General features: G+C 44.7%; 2 protein-coding genes across 2 annotated transcripts; one reads left to right on the top strand and one right to left on the bottom strand.

Moving 5' to 3' along the window:
- Window positions 1–14046: 14046 nt before the first annotated feature.
- LOC124655809 (uncharacterized protein C6C3.02c-like) lies at window positions 14047–15445 on the bottom strand. Its single transcript, XM_047194650.1, has 5 exons — window positions 15427–15445; window positions 14809–14859; window positions 14614–14703; window positions 14293–14459; window positions 14047–14187 (listed from the first exon to the last, which is right to left on the bottom strand). The coding sequence occupies exons 1-5, from the start codon at window positions 15443–15445 to the stop codon at window positions 14083–14085; spliced, it is 432 nt and encodes a 143-aa protein (XP_047050606.1). The 3' UTR covers window positions 14047–14082.
- A 5297-nt stretch (window positions 15446–20742) lies between these two features.
- LOC124655808 lies at window positions 20743–21451 on the top strand. Its single transcript, XM_047194649.1, has 4 exons — window positions 20743–20766; window positions 20849–20980; window positions 21087–21235; window positions 21335–21451. The coding sequence occupies exons 1-4, from the start codon at window positions 20748–20750 to the stop codon at window positions 21449–21451; spliced, it is 417 nt and encodes a 138-aa protein (XP_047050605.1). The 5' UTR covers window positions 20743–20747.
- The last annotated feature ends 269 nt before the right edge of the window (window positions 21452–21720 follow it).

The following is a 21720-nucleotide window of genomic DNA, read 5'->3' as shown; positions in this document are numbered from 1 at the left end:
TGGAAACTCTATCCTCATGGCGATGGAGGATGGTACTCTGGGGTTTGCCCGCTGGCAGAAGTTAACCCTCACCATATGGTCAAGACAAACCGGTTCCGACGGAGTTGCGCTATGGACTCGGAGCAGAGTCATCAGTTTGAAAAACATTCCTCCCGTTAAAGTACGCAATAAAAAGTTTGTGCTGCTTGGATCTATGGAGGGCCACGATATTATTTTCGTCTACACGGAACTTGGGGTTTACCAGATAAATCTCAAGACACTACGGCGGAAGAAGATATGGAAGGAAGAATATTTCAACGCTTTGATCCCATACACCGGATTCTACATTCCAAGAGGTATATATCTGTATCTCTTTTACTGTGTCATTTGGGACAAATTCTTAAGTATACTAAGAATATCAGTTAACTAGCAGAAAGTATTATATTGTCATAGTGGAAAGTACTAAGAATATTAGTACAAAATATAAGATATCCAACCAGATTGAAAGTATTATTTGATGTTTTTCGTGTGATATATTTATGATGTGCTCGAGTAAACTTTAGTGCAATGTAACACTCAATGATACACCTTATTATGCTTATAGTGTCATACCGTCCGCCCATTTGAAACGCACTGATATCAATCTATGTTTGCAGCGAGGGTGGGTGCATGTGATGTGGCTCCTTGACAACATATGGTTAAATATGCATGCGTATAGGCAGGAGGGCATTCTCAATCAAGATGAGGAACTTGGAGGCGACAAGTCAAGGGTCTTTTGCTGAATTTTGTAACTATTTCCTAGTGTCGCAGGTTTTGGATTACAGTGGTCATGTTTGTTGCCTCAGATGTTCACAATAATTTTTTTTTTTTTGAAATGGGGAAGCGAAGCCCCAGCCTCTGCATCAAAGCGATGCATATGGCTTTATTATTTTCTTCGAAAAAGTCTCCAAGTCATCTTATTACAACCTTTATTAAAATTCACGGATCGCTCAAAGTGGATACGTGTATCAACCATCTAAAAAGTGATAAACAAAATGTCCACCGAAGGATCAACATGATGTGAGTTTGCGATCAAGCTACCAGCCGCACAGGCTGAATACGTCTCGAGTGAACATCTTCAAACGGTTGCACCTAAAATCCATGTCATGGCGGTGCTTCTCCGGCTATAGACATAACAACGCACGCGTCCAATGAATAGCAAGAAGGATAACCTGTAAAAAAGCATTTTTTTTTTGTCTTGTTAAAGATATAATCATTTTGGACATGCCACATTGCCCATAAGAGAGCACATATACCAGCTCTAATTTGGTTTTTTACTCTCTCTCATATGTATACCATGGAGCCAATTCACTAAAAGATTAGTGATATTTTTGGGTGGCGATATTCCAAAAGACATGTGAACAACCGCCAAACAATCATTGCGAGCAGACAATCAATAAACAAATGTTGTATTGTTTCATCTTTGTCACAGAAACAACATGACTTATTACCCTGCCATTTCCTCTTAATGAGGTTGACTTTTGTAAGAATAACTTTCCAGTGCAATAACCACATACAAATCCTTATTTTTAGTGGTGTTTTAAGTTTTCCAACATATCTTCTTGGATAAACAGTACTAGGAAGCTGTGGCGCGGCGGCATGCCGCGCCCGTAGGATGGCTAATGTGCACTTAAGGAATCCTGGGTGCATTGGCGAGTATAGAGATCATTACCAGAGTTGGCAAGTAGTATCACTTTAAAATAGTTGTAGACATGAGAGAAAGAGCCTTTTGAAAAACAGAAATATCTTTCCAGATCGTATCAAGCTTGCCAGTTTGCGGTACATGAAAGAATGCATATCGAATCCCGGATTTAATAAATGCAACATACATAGATATATGTGGTGATGAAAACCGAAAGAAGATACTACCAAGATAACCATGATGCTTTGTAGCTTCGGAGATATGAGCGCTTTCTGTCACCATCATATGATGGTTGGGGGAGTCGAAGCCCATGAATTTTTTTCCTTTGGTGGAGGAGTGGAGGATCACGACGGTCTCTTTCTTTGCTGAAGGCCCAACTTTATCGTTGTCGCCAGGGAAGTTGAATGCATATTGCACAATATAAGAGAAACTGTAAAATCATTCGCCTATTATTTTTTCCTCATGCATGTTCAATGCAATCACCCATCATCTCGTTCAAATGAAAACAGAAAATCTGAAATGCAATGCAATGAAGGAATATGATAAAGCCATGTACAACAAAGTACACAGATATGATAAGGCCAGTTAAACCGAAAACATGCATGATGTTATAATGCAACTGTATAACAAAAAAGTAAATCAATATACATGAATTTACATAAAGCTGCAATATCTAACATTTCTTGTCAATTGAAGTGTACAGGTGACTTAAAAAGTCTTTTTTTATCCATGATAATTCTAGCTTGACTCCAAAATGGTAAAATAAATATTTGGGCAATTGTCCAAACTCTCTACAACCTAGGATTTAGGAAGGACGATTGGGAGCTCATATCACGTGGTAAGGAGGCAAAGAATCCGTGCGGAAGTCATACAGCTAGGAAGGAGCTTTTGAGCAATGGTGGTTGCAGCTGGGCCTGCTAGCCATTGTCGCCTAAATTATTTGATAATGACACGTGCTTTCATACTCCCTAACAACAATTCTCATGTACCTAATAATTCAAGATTTGTCAGCATTTTAATGAATCCGGGTAGCACTGAGTGTTGTGTCAGTGAAGGTAACAACTGATGCTAGATCGATCATATTTTCTTGCATTCAAATATAAGTATTAGTTCACATGACAACGAAGATCAGATGATTTCTGAGTAGAGGTTTCTTGTATGTCAGAGAAAGACAAAAAAAAAGAGAAACGAAAATGATTGTCAAAGTACATTGTAGCAACAATAATTTCTTTGTAGACGCAATCGTCAACCCACTGACATACAACACGACCCTCCATTACCCATTTAGCTTACACTGAAATATAGGAGTTCACCACAAGAACTATTCATGTTGCAACCACCAACTATACCGCCCAAGAAATTCGGAAATGTAGATGAAGAGCTAGCATACTGTAAGAGAAGGAACTCATAAGTACATACATTAACAGAAGGAACTCAAAGACTTAAAATTAATCCCATCAAGAATATTGCCAAGCTGCTGATCACAGTAAATTAAGAAGGAACCTTCTGTCAGTTTACAATGTTTTTTTATCAAATGGAATAGGACATCTGTGTATATAAGCATGGACTTCGTGTACTACATTACAATTCTACAGACTATGACAAAGATCTTGGGTTCTTACCAAAAGAATTAGTAGGTCCCAAACCATTTGGTTTACTACTTATCATTTATTTTTGTTCTTTTTATAGTATATCTCTCTAGTACATTCAGGTTCATCGTCTTCTCATTGCAAAAACATGCATTTGCCATGACATTCTATCAGCAACAACAATAACTGAAATACCAATAGTTGTACCAAGCACACAGCAAGAAAATAAACATGTATACATAAGGACTGCTAGTAGTAAGCATGCCCCAGCCTATCTATTTAAACATGTAATAAATGAATCTACAATATAATAAATGGTATCATTGTATGCGTCTATTACAAATAGGATTTCTTATTGTAGTTCAAGTCGATATTACATGTGAATCCAGCTTGTCGAGTCTTTGTGCTAGTCCGCCTCCATAATCCACACCGGATATAGCAATGTCGGGTACCCGAAAGATAATGTCCACGTCAGTAGTTTGGCATAACGCTATTTGTTTTGCGGGTACCTAGTTTGTTGTCATTTTCTGTAGGGCCCGTTGTTGAACGTTGCCACGTGCCGCGACGAGATGCCATGCATGCAATCACTCTCTTGATACAGAGTCATTCAGCGTGTCGCAGCAGAGCTATTGAGACTGCTCATACTGGGAGTAACATAGCTAGTAACATCACACGTCTCAAGACATTTTGATGACATGTCATGCTAATAAATGAAGAAAGAGAGTGATGTGGTAACTAGCTATGTTACCATAACATCACACATCTCAAGGCAAAATGAATCTACAATATAATAAATGATATAATGCATGAGACCATATATAAGTTAGTACCCACTATGAAGGTAGTAACCTAGACTAGTAACATGGTATATGTTACTAGTCTAAGTTACTTCCCACTATGACCAGGCTGAAGACGTGCGAGTCAGGTTTTCCTAAAAGATGATGACGTGTCACTGAAACGACGACCTAGTGTGAAACCAGTGGGATAATGAAACTAGGGCTAAGCTAGCTGAACCGTTGCTATGATAGTCATCTACAGCAAGCATGCCCCAGCCTATCTATTTAAACATGTGAAGATGAAGCGCTGAGCTGGGTAAGTTATGGGTCCGGCAACGAGGTGGATCCCACGCTCACTGGACTATTTGTGGATCGGTGCTGAGTAAGATAAGTTGTGGGTACCGCTCAGCTCACATAATGCAAACATATAACTATATCTACTGCGTTTAAGGTCCATGTCGTGTGAGAGCTATTTGGGTCGTGAGAAGTTTCGTGCTGCACCTATTGTTTTGACTGAAGTTTCTTTCCAGCCAATACCGCTAAAAAAACATCGTGCATGAGTTATTGACCCGCCGTATTTCATATTCCTAGTGGAAAACAAATAATCAAAAAGGAAATGCAGAACAAAAAGTCCCCGCCGGATCATAAAAAGGAGACAATGCAGAACAACATATAAACTATACTAAAAGTGACATATGCATCGACCATTGATCACATGCAAATATATAGAAAGGAAACGGCTTCCACATAATCGACATTTAATTATTTATAAATCCTCATCCAAGTTCACATTTCCTCGACTCCCATGTATTGTTCATCATACAAGTATTTAGGACCAGCCCAGGTCATGGTCATCAGAGATGTCCTCCCGAACCTGAGCTCGGAAGTGTGATCACTCCATTGGGCCCAGGGATCTTCACGCACTGATAAGCATGGTGCAAGACGGCCATGAACTTGGCGATAGCTGGTCGCCCTAAGATAGCGTTGAAAGGGATCTCAACGTCGTCGACCACGTCAAACATGACATCTTCTCTTCGGAAATTTTCTGGCGTCCCAAGCTGCACCGAGAGCCATATCTGCCCGATGGACGTGACCGTGATGCCGGAGACGACCCCCTCGAAACAGCGGGTCACCGGCCCAATATCGGATCGGGAGATCTGCATCTTGTCGAGCATCTCGGCGGTGATGATGTTGAGAGAACTCCCTCCATCCATGAGCACGTCGTGGACCCAGTGGCGGAAGATGACGGGCCGGACCACGATCGGGTTGCGCCCGGACAGGTCGGAGATGTCTTTGCAGTCGGCCTTGTTGAAAGTGATATCGACCTCCGACAACTCCAGCTGCTTCTCCCGCGCCTCCTTGGCCTTAATCTTCGCAATCTCCTTGTAAGCACAGCGGTCGGCGGCGTCGGAGCGCTCGTCTTTGCGGCGTTTTCGGCGGCCGGAGTTGTTTTCTCGGTAGCAGTCTTCGAGCAGCATCCCGGCCAGCTTCACGGCCTCGAGCAGCATCTCGTGAACGCAGCGGTCGAGGCTGCGCTCGGCCCTGGGGCGCCGACGGCGATCGGAGTTGCCCGCCGTCGTCTCGGTCTCTTTCTTCTTTATCCTTCTCTTTTTCATGGACGGTGGTGGTGGTGGTGATGGCGGCGGCATGCCATCGAGGTTGTAGGCGGAGGCCATTGGTGGATGCTTTACCGCGGCGGCTGGTCAGGATGTTGGGGTACGTCCGTGGGAAGCATCTATATATTGATTGCCTGCGTGCGCTTCTTTGGTGAGCAATCTTTTTAATTTCGAAAATGAGATCAGATTTAATTAAGACCTCGATCACATTACAAAACCATGCCATTATTCCTCCGTTATGTAAAACAAAAACATTATTATATCGTAAGTTTGAAAAATGCAAAAGGAATATAGTATCAGATTTGCTAATTCTTAGTATACTTAGATTTAACTTTGGGCTCAGTACGTAGATTTTATCATCGTCATGGACCTCAGATTAGTTTTTTTTTTTGAGAGAACGTGTGTGCTTTATTAATCAACCAGAAAAAGAGTCATTACAAATTGCAACCCGGATATACTCCGGGGGCATACCGTGCCACACAGACATACTAGCAAACTCACATGAACGAGCTAAGTTATGCGCTACAAAATTTTGCTCACGACCAACATGTCGAAAATAACAGCTAGAAAAAATAACTGACAACTTTTTAATATCATGAATTATCGATCCACAGCTCGAACGGTTGCTTTTATCGCCCTTGATCCGCTGTAGAACAGATAGGCAGTCAGAGGCCACAATGAAGCCATCTAGACCTTCATCCTTCGCCCAGGAAAGGGCAAGCCTGATCACCATCGCCTCGGCCAGCTCAGGGTTGGAAACACCACCAATACCAGCGATGAACACACCCATTTGATCACGTAGTACGGCCCCGACTCCCATCCTGCCCGAAGTAGCAAAAATAGCAGCATCTACATTGAGCTGAAGCATACCTTCCTGCAGCGGAGACCAGGAAACTGCTCGAGAGGTCTCACGCCTTTGGGCAGGCGAGGGCTTGGATAGATGTGTCAGAATCAGCTCGACATAGGCTTTAATCTTTTACTGCAATATTGAGGGGATTACCAGGCCTCGGGTTAGTTGAGCAGGAGACTTCATGTAATAACCAATTTGGCTAGTTTTGCTTGGTGCAAGAAAAATATATATATGGGCGGTTTTTGTACTATAGTATTATATACGGTAGCTATACAATTTGTCTTAATTTTGTACTCTTTTAAATACTAGTAGGTGAACCGGACGAATCAGTGGTCCGACCAGTAAACTATGAACCAGTTTTTGTGTTGTATTTGAAACATTTTCAGTTGGAAGTATGGTTGCAACTGGGGGTGCGAGAGTTTTTTTCTAGTTGCAAGTGCGGTTGTAACTGAGGGTGTTTTGCAGTTGAAACTGAGTTTTTTTTTTCTAGTTGCAAGTGTGGTTGTAACTAAGACTTATTTCTTTTATTTGCAATTGAGATTTTCTTTTGGAGTTATCATTGAGATTTTTTCTAGTTGCTAGTGTTGCTGCAACTAGATTTTCCCAGTTGCATGTATGGTTATAACCGAGACTTTCTCTAGTTGCAGCAAATTCTTAGTAGAATGAGCCCTAGAGAAACCCTTAAAAGAGTGGTACATATGGGGAGCCCAAATTAAACACTCACTTGTTCTCGCAATTTGCAGCACTTAGGTGTCTAGATGATGATGATGATCAAACAATCACACCTGTTCACTTGATCGAATGCATGATAAAAAATTACTACAAGAAAAAGTTTCTTCATGGTTCTACTTAATTCAACATGGACTAGTGACCTTTAACATGTCGACGAGAAGACTACAGCACTGCATGGCAGAAGACGAATAAACCGCAATCCACCATGGGTGAAAAGCACTAGCTATCGTGATCAACCAAACAGAAATTAATTCGAATAGGATCAACTATGGACCTATCTAGCTAGGCGATGGTGGCGGCGGCGGCGATGCCAGCATGGGATCCGCGGCGGCACTGGTTGAGCATGTCGACGTAGAACTGGCACCGGCTGATGTCGCTCCCGTTGTGGCTGATGCACTGCACAAAATCAATCAACCGCGCGCGCGAGAGCCATCAGCATAAATAAAATCAGTCCAGTCGGTAACACAAGATCGGTCTGGATGGACTTACGTCTGCGAAGGCTTTGGTGTGGACGTCGCAGGCGTCAGAGGCCGGCGCGGACGCCGGCGCCTGAGACGAAGGAACCTCGGTGACTCGGATGGTGCGCGCGCGGCCCGCCGAAGAAGTCGACGATCCTGTGGCCCAGGCTGATGCCGGCGCCCCACGTCAATCCTGGATTCATACAGCGCATATCGATCAGAGAAACTAGTTACAGTAGGTAGATTAAAAGTTCAAACGATCGACGAGGTTTGAATAACTCGTCGGACAAACCTTCCACGTCGTTGGACACGAAGGATCCTCCAGTCATGAGGCCGCCATTGCTCCGTGGAGCGGGCGCGGACGGTTTTGCGGGGGCCGGCGCCCTGGCGCGGGGCGCGGAGCGGAATCCTCCTCCTGCAAATCAGATCCAGAGGTACGGTAGGGATTGAGTCCTCGATTTCGTAACGATCAACTGAGCTTGGATTTGGTCACGAACAGAGAAAAACTAACTGCTCGATTGGATGGATCACTGAGGAGAAGGAAAGCGGCTGGAAGATTTGATGCGATCACTATGTTACGCACCTGAGCCGCGGCGTCCCATGGCTGGCGATCGAAGATGGATGTGCGATTAACTTTTCTACTGGAGCCGAGCCGAGTCGGGTCCAGAAATCCAGAATCCTCTTCCTCTACCTCTACTGGATGAGATCCTGGCCTTTGGGTTGGGTGCACCCGCCACCCGGATTAAAATCGGAACGAGATCCTCTGACTGACGTAAGTGAAAAAACTGCAAGAGGGACGTAATTGATTTTGGTTCGTCCGCTACCCATCTGATGGCAGCTGGTCCACCACTAGAAAATATTAGCGCAGCAGCCAACAGCTCAGCCCAGCTAACGGGAGACGGAACGAACGGAGCGACCCAGTTCAACTCAAGGGAGATGGTAAACAGTGCGCTCCATCTCAGAAATCATCTCTGTAGTCGTAGAGCATCATGGCTCCGGCGCGCGGCGTCAATTTTTGGTCCATATAGGGTGCTCCCGCGCTAAACACAAAATAAGGCCGGTCGGCCCCAGCCCGTGACTCCCATACAAATGATGTACATTTAAAAAAAATATTATTATCCATTATAAATAAAAGACTAGTCATATTCCATAGGCATATAGTACATGTACTCGAAGTCGCTGTCGTTGTTGTCAGAGGAGCCGTCGTCGTCGCTCGCCGGGCGCAGCTTGAACCAACGAGGCGGCGGTGGTGGTTGCATCCGCAGGCTGTGGCAGCGCACACAGCGGAGACAGATGGCCATAGCGGCTGCAACCTAGACCTCCGTCGCCACGGCTTGCAGGGTAGGCCTGCCCCTCCTTCTCCCACCAGGACCGGCTAGCCTCCACCGGCGACGGCAGTGGCGGCTTCAGGGAGGCGCAGATGGCCACGTGTTGGCCAGGGAAATCCTTCAGGTCGCCGGGGCACCTAAAGTCGTCGGCGACCATGGCGTACTCCGGCGGCGCCTTCCACTCCAGCCCCTCAGGCTACAGAGGAGGGGGGAGGAGGGGGGAGATGTCGTCGAGGCCGAGTATGAGGCCTGGTTGGACGGCCATGTCCAAAGCGGAGACAACGACCACGACGACGGCGGCCCGACATGGGATCCATAGACCCAACCGTCGGACATTAGCGAGGAGGAGTCCATTGCGAGGGCAATGGCCAATAGCGAGCTCGACCAGCTCACTATGTGGGACGGCCTCGCCATCTAGCTTCGTGATTCGTCGCTGGCGCAGGGGAGGCCGGCGACTCCCTTGACCACGCCGACACGTACCCAAGGGTGTGTGCGCCGTCTGCTGCTCCTTCGACGGTCTGGGATCCGTGACCACCTTCACCACAGCCTCCTGCTCCGACGACTGTCTGGTAGCAGTCACCGCATGCCGCCATTCCTCCTCCACCGCCGGCGTACCAGCTCCCATGGCGGATGACAGAGTTCATCGACCTCATCAGTGACGACGAGCAGTAGTCCGTAGCTAGGTTTTAAGCTTTTTGACATATTTTTATAATTATGTATAATATGGGTTTTTAATGGGAAAAAATTATGCTTTGGCCCGCTGGGGACACCCCTAGACGCAAATGGACGCGCAAGTAGATTTCGACCATTCGGCCCAACGCAAACGGATGCGGATTCGGACTAACACAAACGAATGTTCCGCGTCCGTTTTAGCATCCGATTTGCGTCGCGGCGTTGGAGATGCCCTTATTTCTTCAATTATGAGGAACAATTAGCGTTGAGTTCAATTCTTGCAGTTTAATATTCAGTTAACAACAGTGATTAAGTTCAAATAGTTCATGCACGACATAGGGCCGTTTTCGTCATCCATTTGTTCATCTCCCGTTAACTGGGCTGGGCTGTGGGCTGCTGCTAATGTTTAATGGTGTTGTCCCAGATGCCATCGGATCGGGAACGAACGATCAAGAATCAACTATGTGTCCCTCTGCAGTTTTTCCACGTACGTCAGAGGATCTCGTTCCTTAAAATCAGTGGACTGTTACCTAGGCAATCCCAACCTAAAAAACCACTTGAGAGTCTCCGTCTTAAATTTTGATTTTGTCGAGACACCCACGTATCTACTCCGTAGATAAATATATGTGGAACTAGATACACTTAAGTCAGTTAATTTACAAAGGAGGGAATCCTAAAGTTCTGAAATAAAAACGCATTATCATAGGAGTACATATATTGAGCATGCTTCTACCATGATATACAAGGTTTTATGTTTAAACTCAATCGCCAGTTCGAGGAAAGTTTGAAAACATCAAATTTTGTGAATTGTTCTGAATTCGAATTGGGATATGAATTTGACCAACTAGCTACCACTACAGGCATAGAGATCCGTTTAGAATCTGAACTTATTTTCATGGTTGAATCATCATATGTCTATGCCCTTGATTTGCTTTCGGAAAGTATTTCGAAACTTCAAGGATTCTCCTTTTCGTTTTGGAGCACCAGGTGCACCCCAAAGTTGGGAGCATCCGATATGTTCTCAGATCATTTATAATAGGCTTGGACTTGTTGATGTAACTTAAATTATATCATATTGTCCCAACAATACCTCTCCAACAGATGAAGGTGATGTATCCGGTGATTTATAATTAGTGTCGTGATGTCTATATAACATTGGAGGTGTTGTAAACTTGTAACCACTGTGTGCGTCTTCTCCACGCGATAGCCCGCAGCTGCCCCGCCACGCTGCTGCCGATTCCCACCTCGAGACCACCGGATCCACCACTGTCATTTCTTCGCTGATTCTGTGCGAATCGTGACCGCCGCTTCAAGAGATGATACTGCCTGAAATCATCGATGGGCTTCCTCGGCGTGCAGTTGCGGCATTTTGGCCACTAAGAGGTGAAGAACACCGTCGATGGCGTGTGCTAGTGGCCCGGCACTTTCGAGCCGCCAGAGCTCGCCGCGCGTGCGTACGACTTGGCCGCGTGGATCTTCAGCCAGCCTCCCGTGGAGATGAATTCCCTCGGGGTCGAGAGCCTCAAGGAGGCCGAGTTCCTCTTGCCGGAGGTGCGCATCATCACCCGCGAGGAGGAGAGGGAGAATCGCGCGCATTTCTACAGATTAGATCTCAGCAGTTCAACAAGACTAAGACATATCAAAATCTCAGTCAAATGCTACCTAGACAATCTCAAACTAAAAACCACTTGAGATTCTCTGTCTCAGATTAATTGACTTAACTTTGTCGAGACACACATGTAACTAGATAAATATATGTGTAACTAGATAAAACCAAGTCAATTAATTTAATTTAGAACAGATGGAATCCTAAAGTTCTAAAATAAAAACTTATTAGCATACGTATATTGAGCATGCTTCTACCATGATACAAGGTTTCATGTTTAAACTCGATCCCTAGTTGGAGGAAAATTTTAAAAACGTCAAACTTCGTGAATTGTTCCAAATTTGAATTGGGATATGAATTTGACCAACTAGCTACCACTATATGCATAGAAATCCGATCAGAATTTTAATTTATTTTCATGGTTGAATCATCGTATGTTTATGCTCTTGATTTGTTTTCAGATTTTATTTCGCAACTTCAAGGATTAACCTTTTGGTTTTGGAGCAATGGTGCACCCCAAGGTTGGGAGGATCTGATATGTTCTCCAATCATCTATAGAGGTGACCTATAATAGGCTTGGACTTGTTATATCATATTGGCCCAAAAATGCATGCCCAATAAATGAAGTTGATCTATCTCGTGATTTATATTTTAGGATCGTGATGTATACATAACATTGGAGGTGATGTAACCAATGTGTATAGCCCGAAACCGCCCCACCGCGCCGTTATCGATTCCCGCCTCGAGACCACTGGATTCGCCGATGACGTTTATCCATCGATTCTACGCCAATCGTGACCACCGCTTCAAGATGTTGCCGCGCCCAAATCATCGATGGGCTCCCTTGGCTTGTTGTTTCTTTTGCCACTAAGTGGAAGAGATCACCGTCGTTGGCGTGCACTAGTGGACGGGGACGTTCGCACCGTCGGAGCTCACCCCGCGTGACTATGACTTCGGCGCATAGATCTTCGGCCAGCCGCCCGTGGAGATGAATTCCACCTAGGTCAAGAGCCTCAAGGAGGTGGAGTTTCTCTTGCCGGAGGTTAGCATCGTCACCACGAGCAGGAGATGAAGAACTGCGTGCATTTCTGCACATTAGGTCTTGCGAGTCTGATGATGCGGCCATGGAAAAGCTTCGCCGTGACCTCCCGGAACTTGTGTAGCTGGATCTTGAGTACTTCGCGGAGGGTGGGAATTAGGGCATCCAAGGCTAGCCCCTCCACCATCAGGTCTTGTCGGGTTCCTCCTCCGAGTTATGCTCGAATTTATGGAACACCTTCAGTAGCTCCGACGATGAGGACTGGGGTGATCACTAGATGTTTAGGTCGAGTGTCATTATTTAGTTATATCTATCGTTGTGTCGGAGTTTACGGTCAAAGTGTCAAACCTTAGTGTTGAAGTATCAATGTTTTTGTCGATGATTATGGTTCAAGTGTCAACAAACTTTAGGTTTCTTTGTATCGTCTAAGTCAAATTTGAATGTATTGAACTTATCTAATGAATTTAAAGTGTTAAAATTAAATTAGAAGTGTTCAAATTTAAGTTCAAATTGTTCAAATTGAAGGTTGGATTGTTGAAGAAGACGGAACTAAAGGTCCTAGGTGACTTATGTTACATCACCTTCTGTGGCACTTGTGCCCTATTTTGCATCATCTGAAAACCACAAAGTGCAATGAGGGTGAAGTTGGCCCTTGCGAATAACTTGATACACGATCTCCTTTCAACCCTTTGAGCAAAATATAGCAAAAGGAAGGAAAATCCATGGGCTGACCCCATTGTCTCTACCCCGTAGGAACTACGAGATCCCCTCCAAGGAAGCTTCAGCGTCTAGGGGTCACAGCCTAGTCATAGACCATGTTCAATAAGTGGACTACATTAGCGGTTCGCTCTCTGGCTGAGCAGTAAGCCTCGAAGAAGGGCAATCACTCGTTCTTAAAATCAGAATTATTTTTGAATTTAAGATGGGAGCCAAGCACAAAAATGGGACATTCCCCAGAACCAAGTATTGTAAAATCCTCCTTTTTGGTGATGTATAACTGTACAACACCTGTTTTGGGTGCCCAATTATACCATCTCTTGTTACGGATGCTCTCATCTCGAGAATCAAGCGCTAGATGGCTACATCTGCATTGATAATCTTTTTTGGCCAGGGGATAACTTTGCATCAAAAGTATCCACTCGATACCACTAGAAGGGCTATTCACCAAGGTAGAAAAAATTTCTGCTTCTACAGAAGCTTTATTTCTTCCACTCTCCGTCGAGTGATTTTATCTCAATATATTACATCGTGCAGTTCTGTTATGAACCATATTTTCTCTCTCTGTTTTGGAGACATTTATCTGCAGTTATGTTGTATTCTAAAAGCATCTAATTTTAGTTCTACTAGGTGGCAAGACATGATCGGGCGTCTCCTTTGCTTCATACATCAGATACAAACCGGGCTGAGATGCTTGAATGTGACACGCTCTACCCTAAGCAAATAGTTACCGCAGATAGAAGTACCTCATCCCAGATAAATAAACAAACAAACAAACAAATAAAGCAAGTACGAAAAATTGGACAAAGAGGAAGATAAATTATACTATCTCAAATAGTTTTCTTGTCTTATTACACAATGGGGATATGTCGGCGAGATCACGAAATTAAGACTACGAATTACATGGCATAATCTATTGATGATGATCATCTACCAACATATTAATTGGTGGCGGCTGCTTCTCCTTGTCACAATAATAAACTATCATCATCATCGACCGATGTAAACTGAAACTGCATGCAGCGAAACGAAAACGTTCCTAAGCCATGGTAGATGCTCCTGCACCTCCTTCACGGCGGCACTGGTTGAGCATGTCGAGGTAGAACTGGCACCTGCTGATGTCGCTCCCGTTCTGGTTGATGCACTTCATACGCATCAACATACATGTATGCATATCAGCTAATCAGCACCATCTGAATTTGGGATGCAACAAAATGCAAGGTACAATAAAGCACTAGGAGTAACATACATCACCGAAGGCCTTGTTGTGGATGTTGCACGCATCCAAAGGAGCAGGAGATGCAGCATTGGTAGCAGCCGGAGATTCGTGTCCTTCGACGACCCTGATGGTGCGCGGACCCAACACAGAGTCTAGCGCCCTGTGCGCCATGCTAGTCCCGATGCCCCAACCAATCCCTGAAGCCCACCAAAAAAATCCACATCATCTCATGATACAGACCGTTATTTTGAGATTATACAGAGAAATACTTAAGAAACATCTTGTATATTTGGTACTCTCCAATTTGATTGTATATCAGGTAGAATTAGAGGAAGCAAGATTGATACAAACCGTCAGCGATGGCAGATCCGACAGTTCCGATGATGGAGGTCGGAGCGCCGCCTCCCTGTGCCGCCGGCACCGGAGCAGATGTCTTTGTTGCTGCAAGCTCGCAAGAAAGGAATTTTCCGATTAAGCACCATACATGTACATATGCGGTTAGATCTAGCGATGTATGTAAGAATTAGCATAGATCAGTGTGAATACCTGGCTTGGGAGCAGGGGTTTTGACCCGTGGTGCGCTGCGGAAACCTCCACCTGCAAATCAAGTTAAATATTCAGTAACACTGTCGGAGTTATTAATTTCTCTTTCTAAAAAAAGTTAAATATTCAGAGCGCGATAAAAAAAAATAGTAGTCATGATCTTGAGTCAGTATCAATGTACTTCACGTAGTCCTACTTAGCAAGAGATCGATGAACTCGTCATCACGGTTAAGAAAAACAGTGTAAATAATATACAGACGAATTGACATGCATATAGATGGGATCTATCGATCGAAATTTAATACGACCAGAAGATGGCAGATCGTCCGCTCGGAAAAGATAACAGATCGGTCATTAGAGACAAATTATCATGGCATGCGTAGATCCGGAACAGGGAAATCGTAACAGACCTTAGGTAAACTAATTAAGCGGCTGACCAATCAATAGAATCAATCAGTACGTACAAATGGCCTACAAATCACATGAAAATTGCAAGATGTATGGGAAATTAACCGAGGAATTATGGGGGCCAACAATAGATTGATTACACGCACAAGGTAGGATCGATCGATAGGAGACGGATGACAGCATCATCTTGATTTTGAGGAGATGCATATGTACCTGAGCTGCGGCGTCCCATGGCTGCTAGCGAGGTGTGGATGGATGAATGGATCGGCTGGAGACGATGGAAGAAGAGAAGGCCGGCCAAGAGAATGAACGAATGGATGGATAGATGACGAGGAGCGCTTTTATAGGCGGGCGCGTACTCTCCGGTAATTAAGTTAAGGCAGCGTATCAATCATATCCGTTTAAATTCCGGAAAAACCAATATATATACTAGTCACCAGGGTCAAGTAGATTCTGGAATTATCCCAGCTTAGTCGTCTACGGTAAATATGGCTCGATCGAGTACGTATCCTAACAAAACATGACACAACACACGTCCCTGGTCAGGCCTAGTCCAGAAGACCAGAATGCATTCCACGCCACAGTTTATGCTTTTGGAGATCCACGCTAGCATTTTAGTTTCATCTTGAGTGCCTCACCGTGTCCACCGTACCCATACTCGCATGGTCTTGAGATGTAGCCGTGCAATGAACCTCGCGAACATATATGGTGCCGCATTTCAACTTCTACGTGCATGCATGAGTGGCAGGGGCGGAGCCAGGCCCAGGGCAACATGGGCCATGGCCCGGGTCGCAGGAAAAAATCTCCTTACCATAACCAAAAAAAAAAGTTGGCCTGGGGCGTTGGCCCAACTCAGCTGAAGCCGAGCAAGCCTCGTTTCCGTAACTCTCCAAACGCGATCGCCCCACGACGCCCAGACCACGCGCAGCTCGCGTCGCATAGATCAATCTCGTCAAAAACAGCGACGCCGGACGCTTTGCCGCCGCCCGCCCCGACGCCCCTGCCTGCGTGCTTGTACGTCGCCGGCTCGCCGCGCCTCCGGCCTTCGTTACTGCTGCAGTGTTGCCCGGCCGCGGGCTGCCTCTGATCGGCCCTGCTTCAGTTCTTCACGTTGATCTCTGGGCAAACCTTTGAACTAGGTAATTTTTTGTTTTACAAATAGACAAGGATTAGGATTCAGGAAGTTGGAATAAATAATGAATAAGTATGGTTTAATAATTGTTTGTAATTGGTTTCATGTTTAGGAACATAAGATGAAGAGATTTTTTCCATCGATCTCAAAAGCGAATGCATCAACGAACCCTCAATCTGAAGAAATTGCTCAAAGCGAAGAACCTCCTCAAAGCGAAAATGGTACTGAAACTGAATCGACTCCCCAAAATGGACCATCCATCGCATCTCGTGTTGCCAATGCAAATACTCGTCTCGGAGTCGGTATGAATGTTATTATTTCGGATCCCGGTCTTAGGACACCTATTGAGGATTTAGATCCTAACATACAAGATGTTGCTAGAAGGGAGTATGTTAATTTAGGTCCATGCCAACCTATTGGTCACAAATATAAGAGGACACTGTTTGGAAAAGCCGGTAGGCTTAGAAGCTTTCATGATAGTTGGTTCAAGAATCATGGCGATTGGTTAGAGTATAGTGTTGATAAAAATGCTGCATTTTACCTCGTCGTTTCGGTAAGTTTTCATATTTGTATGAATAATTTTCTATTGCACTTCATGTTTGCGCTTTTCCATAAGAAATATTCTTGCTTTCTTGAAGGTATTGGTTCCTCTTCTAGTGCTGATGAGGTTGTTGACGAAGTCATGGGAGGCACGAACGCACAGAACTAGTGAATTGGTACCATATTTTGTATCCCATTAAACTATTTTAAGTTTTTTAGTTATTTCTTATGCATGTTTTTGGAGAATTAAGAATGGATCTGAAAATATATGTTCATTCTTGCTACCGTACCAATTTTTTTGTGCTATTACAATATTTTTTTAGTAGTTACTTTTGCGCTTAGTTTTTTGGCCCGGGGCTTGCTTCAATCCTGGCTCCGCCACTGATGAGTGGTACATGGGGGCACAATGGGACGGCCATGTCCTCGATCGCCTACCTACTTCCCCATCTGGCACGTCTCTCTCCTCTCCAAAGAAGAAAGCGACAATACATGCGACTTTTCCGGCACCGTCTCCGGCATGATCTCCTCCCCATGGATAACCCATCGGTCCATTGTGCGAGGGAGAATTAAGGAGTCGTTGAATCCTGAATTTGGATACGTATTGTCGCAGAGTAGGGTAGTTTTCTTAGCCAAAGTCTCTGCCCGCCATGTCCCAGAATCTCCGATAGTTCATAGTGGTGATGAATAAGGTATCTCCGGGGAACAATATCATGGCGGCAGCAATTGGGTAACCTAAGAGTTTGTTTCATCCCATCATGCTCCTTCTCTAGCGGTGTGTTCTCTAAGATTTTGATTGTGAAGTCGGAGACTTTTTGGGTGAACAATATATGCGGACGGAAATGGCATGGGCCTCTCATAGCCAATATCTCCATGATCTTCTCGGAGTAAAACGGGGCAAATTGTGAGGGGTGAAAATAGAAGGTGAAACAAGTTCCCTCAGATATGTTTGGAAAATAAAGTACACCTTATGATTCCTAATAAGTGGTGTGGTTTTTTTTACTTCGTGCTAATTAAATATGAACTAAAATTATTATATATCGTAAATTTAAATTAAAATGACGACACTATCAAACATACTCCCTCCGTCCATAAATAGATGGCAAAGATTTGTCTAGATTCGGATGTATCTATATACTAAATCGTGGCTAGATACATTCAAATTTAGATAAACTTTTGGCATCTATTTATGGACAGAGGTAAGGCTGGACACGAGCCAGCTCGGGCTGGGCTGCATTTAGCTCGTTCCAAATGGGCTCGGCTCGGGCTGGCTCGTTTGTGCAACGAGCTGGAAAAATGGGCTCGGCTCGAGCTCGGCTAAAACTCGGGCTGGCTCAGGCTGGCTCGCGAGCCAAGAGCGACTAGTCACTGCCAGGTGGGCCCATGCTAGCGGTAGGGATGGAGACGATGCGCTGAGGTAAATCGGATGCGTCGGCGGCGATGGCGATGGCGTCCACCACGTCGGCCGCCGCCTCCATGCTGCTCTCGGGCTCCATGCCCAGCGCCGACGCCCAGCTCCTCCAGCATGGCCACCATCTCCGCCTCCGCGCCATTCCCGACCGTCACGCTCGACCTCACCCACGGCCCGCCGCCGCCCAACGCCCTGCCGCTCAGCGCCGCGCGGCCGGCCGCGTCGGGGCAGTTCCAGATCCCGCTCCCCGGCGGCGGGATGGCTCCGGCCTTCGCGATGCTGCCGCACATGCTGTACAACCAGTCCAAGTTCTCCGGCCTGCACATGTCGTCCGACTCCTCCGTCGATGTGTTGGGAGAGCGAGAAGAAAGACTCGTGCCTGTTGTGGCCTGTGGGTGACCTGATCCTTCCCCATCCACGTTTTTTGGCCAGAAACCAGCCCAGATTGCATCCTTCCGTTAATACGTAAAAAAAAGTGACGAGCTTTCGGGCTAGCTCGGGCCGAGCCAGACGAGCTTTCAGCCCGTCGCGAGCCAGAAAAACAGGCCCGACTCGGTCTCTGTCTAACACGGGCCGAGCTCAAAACGGGCCGAGCCAAAAGCTCGGCCCGAACGTCCAGCCTTAGACAGAGGTAGTACTATATGGCAAAACCTATACACCGACCAGGTCGGTGGCTACCGGCCACCGCACACCCCCTGGTCGGGTATGGGCCAGGCCCATTTGTTCTGTTCAGCCTGTAGTAGTTCGTTTTTCCTTTTCTTTTTTTCTTTTCTGGTTTCTTTTTCTGTTTTTTTTTTCTTTTTTCAATTTTCGGTTTTGTTTATATTTTTTCAGATTCGAAAATTTTAATTTTTAAAAATTGTTCAAATTGAGATAATGTTTAAATTAAAAAATGTTCAAATTTGGAAACCGTTCAAATCTGAAAACCGTTCAAATTTGAAAACCGTTCAAATCTGAAATCTGTTCAAAATATTTTGAACAAATTTTTAGTCTTGAACAATTTTTGAAATTAGAACAAATTTTTAAATTTATTTTTTAAAAAAAACTTGAACGAATTTTGAATTTTGAACAAATTTTAAATTTCGAAGAATTTCTGAAATTAATTATAAAATCATTTTAAAAAGTTGTTCAAATTTTAAAAAACGTTCAGTTCCAAAAATTGTTCCAAGATAAAAATGTTCAGAATTTGGAATTTTTTATTTTCCAAAAGTATTCACATTCTACAAAAAACAGAAAAGGAAAAAAAGAAACAAAAAAAGAAAATCAGTTACCTGATGCTGTTGGGCCGCGGCCCAGCAAGCCACCTCACCACCTATAGGGGTGTGCGGTGTTGTGCGCGCACCGCACCGGTCGGTGTACAGCATCACCCGTACTATATATGGGCGAATACTATACAAAGACCAGGTCGGTGCTTACCCAGCACCGCACACCCTGGTCGGATATAGGGCCCGAACCATTTGCGTTTTTTCATTTTACTTTCGTTTTCTGTTTATTCATTTTCTTTTCTTTTTTGTTTGTTTTTCTGTTTTCTTTTCTTTTCTGTTTCTGTTTCTTTTTATTTTCTTTCTTTTTAAAAATTCCGAAAAAATAAATTAATTTTCTTAAATTTTTTAAAAATGTTCAAATTTATAATTTGTTCAAATTTGAAAATTGTTCAAATTTGAAAATTGTTCAAATTTGAAAATTGTTCAAATTTGAAAATTGTTCAAATTTGAAAATTGTTCAAATTTGAAAATTGTTAAAAAATAAAAAAATGTTCATATTAGAAAAAAATTTCAAACTTAAAATTGTTCAAACTTAAAATTGTTCAAATTTAAAATTGTTCAAAATTAAAATTGTTCAAACTTAAAATTGTTCAAACTTAAAATTGTTCAAAATTAAATTTTGTTCAAATTTTTTAAAAAAAAGAAAAATTTAATAAAATTTTCAAATCAGAAATTCTCGATTTTAAAATTTAAAGTTCAGATTTTAATATTTTCATTTTTTAAAATATTCAAATTATAAAAAATGAACAGAAAGAAAAGAAACGAAAAAAGAAAACGTTTACCTGATGCTGTTGGGCCGGCCCAGGAAGCCACATCGGACAACCTAAAATGAAAACAGCCAGCCGGGTTCATGGGCCGGGCCCAACAACGGCCGGGGTTGTGCGGCTCCTCGCTTTGTCACCGACCAGTTCGGTGTAAAGCAACACCCCTATATATGGAGTAGATTTTTGGTCGTAAAAGACGTGGGCACCGAGAAAGTCCCCAGTATTGGGCTGGAATCTGGCCAACGAAGGCTCGGGAGGATCTCCGGAACAGGAGAACGAAAAGGATTCTGGATTCGGGATTCGACTCGGCTCGGCTCGCCTCTCCGGCCGTTGCATTAAAAGGGTTCCCACTTCCCGGCCGTCTACTCCACCTCGTTCGTGCCCGTCGTCGATCAATCACCTCACCTCGGGAATCCATCTTCGCCATGGCACGCCGCAGCTCAGGTACATAACCTGGTCCGATCGTGCAGTTAGTTCTTGATCTCCAATCCGAGCTCGATTGATCGTTACGAAATCTGAATTGCAGGAGGAGGATTCCGCTCCACGCCGCGCCGGAGGACCCCGGCGCCCGCAAAACCGGCGGCGGCCCCTGGCCCCGCTCCACACAGCAATGGCGGCCTCATGGGAGGAGGATCGTTCGCGTCCAACGTCTTCGACGGTTCGTCCGATCGGTTAATTGTTCATATATCTCGTCATGTACTCATGTCGACCTAGCTAGCTAATCTGATGTCTGATCCACGCGTTGTACGTTCATGATGATGCAGGATTGACCTGGGGCGCCGGCAGCAGCATAGGCCGCAGGCTCGTCGACTTCTTCGCCGGGCCGCGCACCATCCGAGTCGCCGAAGCTCCTTCTCAGGCGCCGGCGCCCGTCTCGGACGCTTGTGACATCCACAACATGGCCTTCGCAGATGTATGTCGTCCATCTCCATCCACCATCCAGCCATGCTGATGTTGTTTTTATCAAGTGGGGGTATTCTTACTGATAGCTCGCTTAAATTGATTCGTGCAGTGCATCAAGCAGAACGCAAGCGACATCAGCCAGTGCCAGTTCTACATCGACATGCTCAACCAGTGTAGCCGCGACTCCTCCGGCGGTGGCATCCCCGCCACCACCACCTTCGCCTAGATTGAAAGTTTCCATCCAAATTTCGGTCTAGATTATTAATGATCATGATAGTTACTCAGTGCTTCTCACCGTTGTGGATTGCGGTTTGTTTCGATGTATTTTTATGCATACATACAAGGATTTGCTAGAAAATAGGCACCTGACTTTTATTATGTCTAAGTTTATTCCTTAGCCATTGAATTTGTCTCGTGATTCGTGGATTGCAACTCAGATTCTCCAAGTTGTAAGTGGGTTGCGAGATTTCCCTAGCTGCAAGTAGGTTGCAATTA

The sequence above is a fragment of the Lolium rigidum genome, chromosome 5 (assembly GCF_022539505.1).
Source record: "Lolium rigidum isolate FL_2022 chromosome 5, APGP_CSIRO_Lrig_0.1, whole genome shotgun sequence".
Classification (NCBI taxonomy): Eukaryota; Viridiplantae; Streptophyta; class Magnoliopsida; order Poales; family Poaceae; genus Lolium; species Lolium rigidum.
Note: the sequence above shows the minus strand (reverse complement) of the source record. Positions and strands in the feature narration are given on the sequence as shown.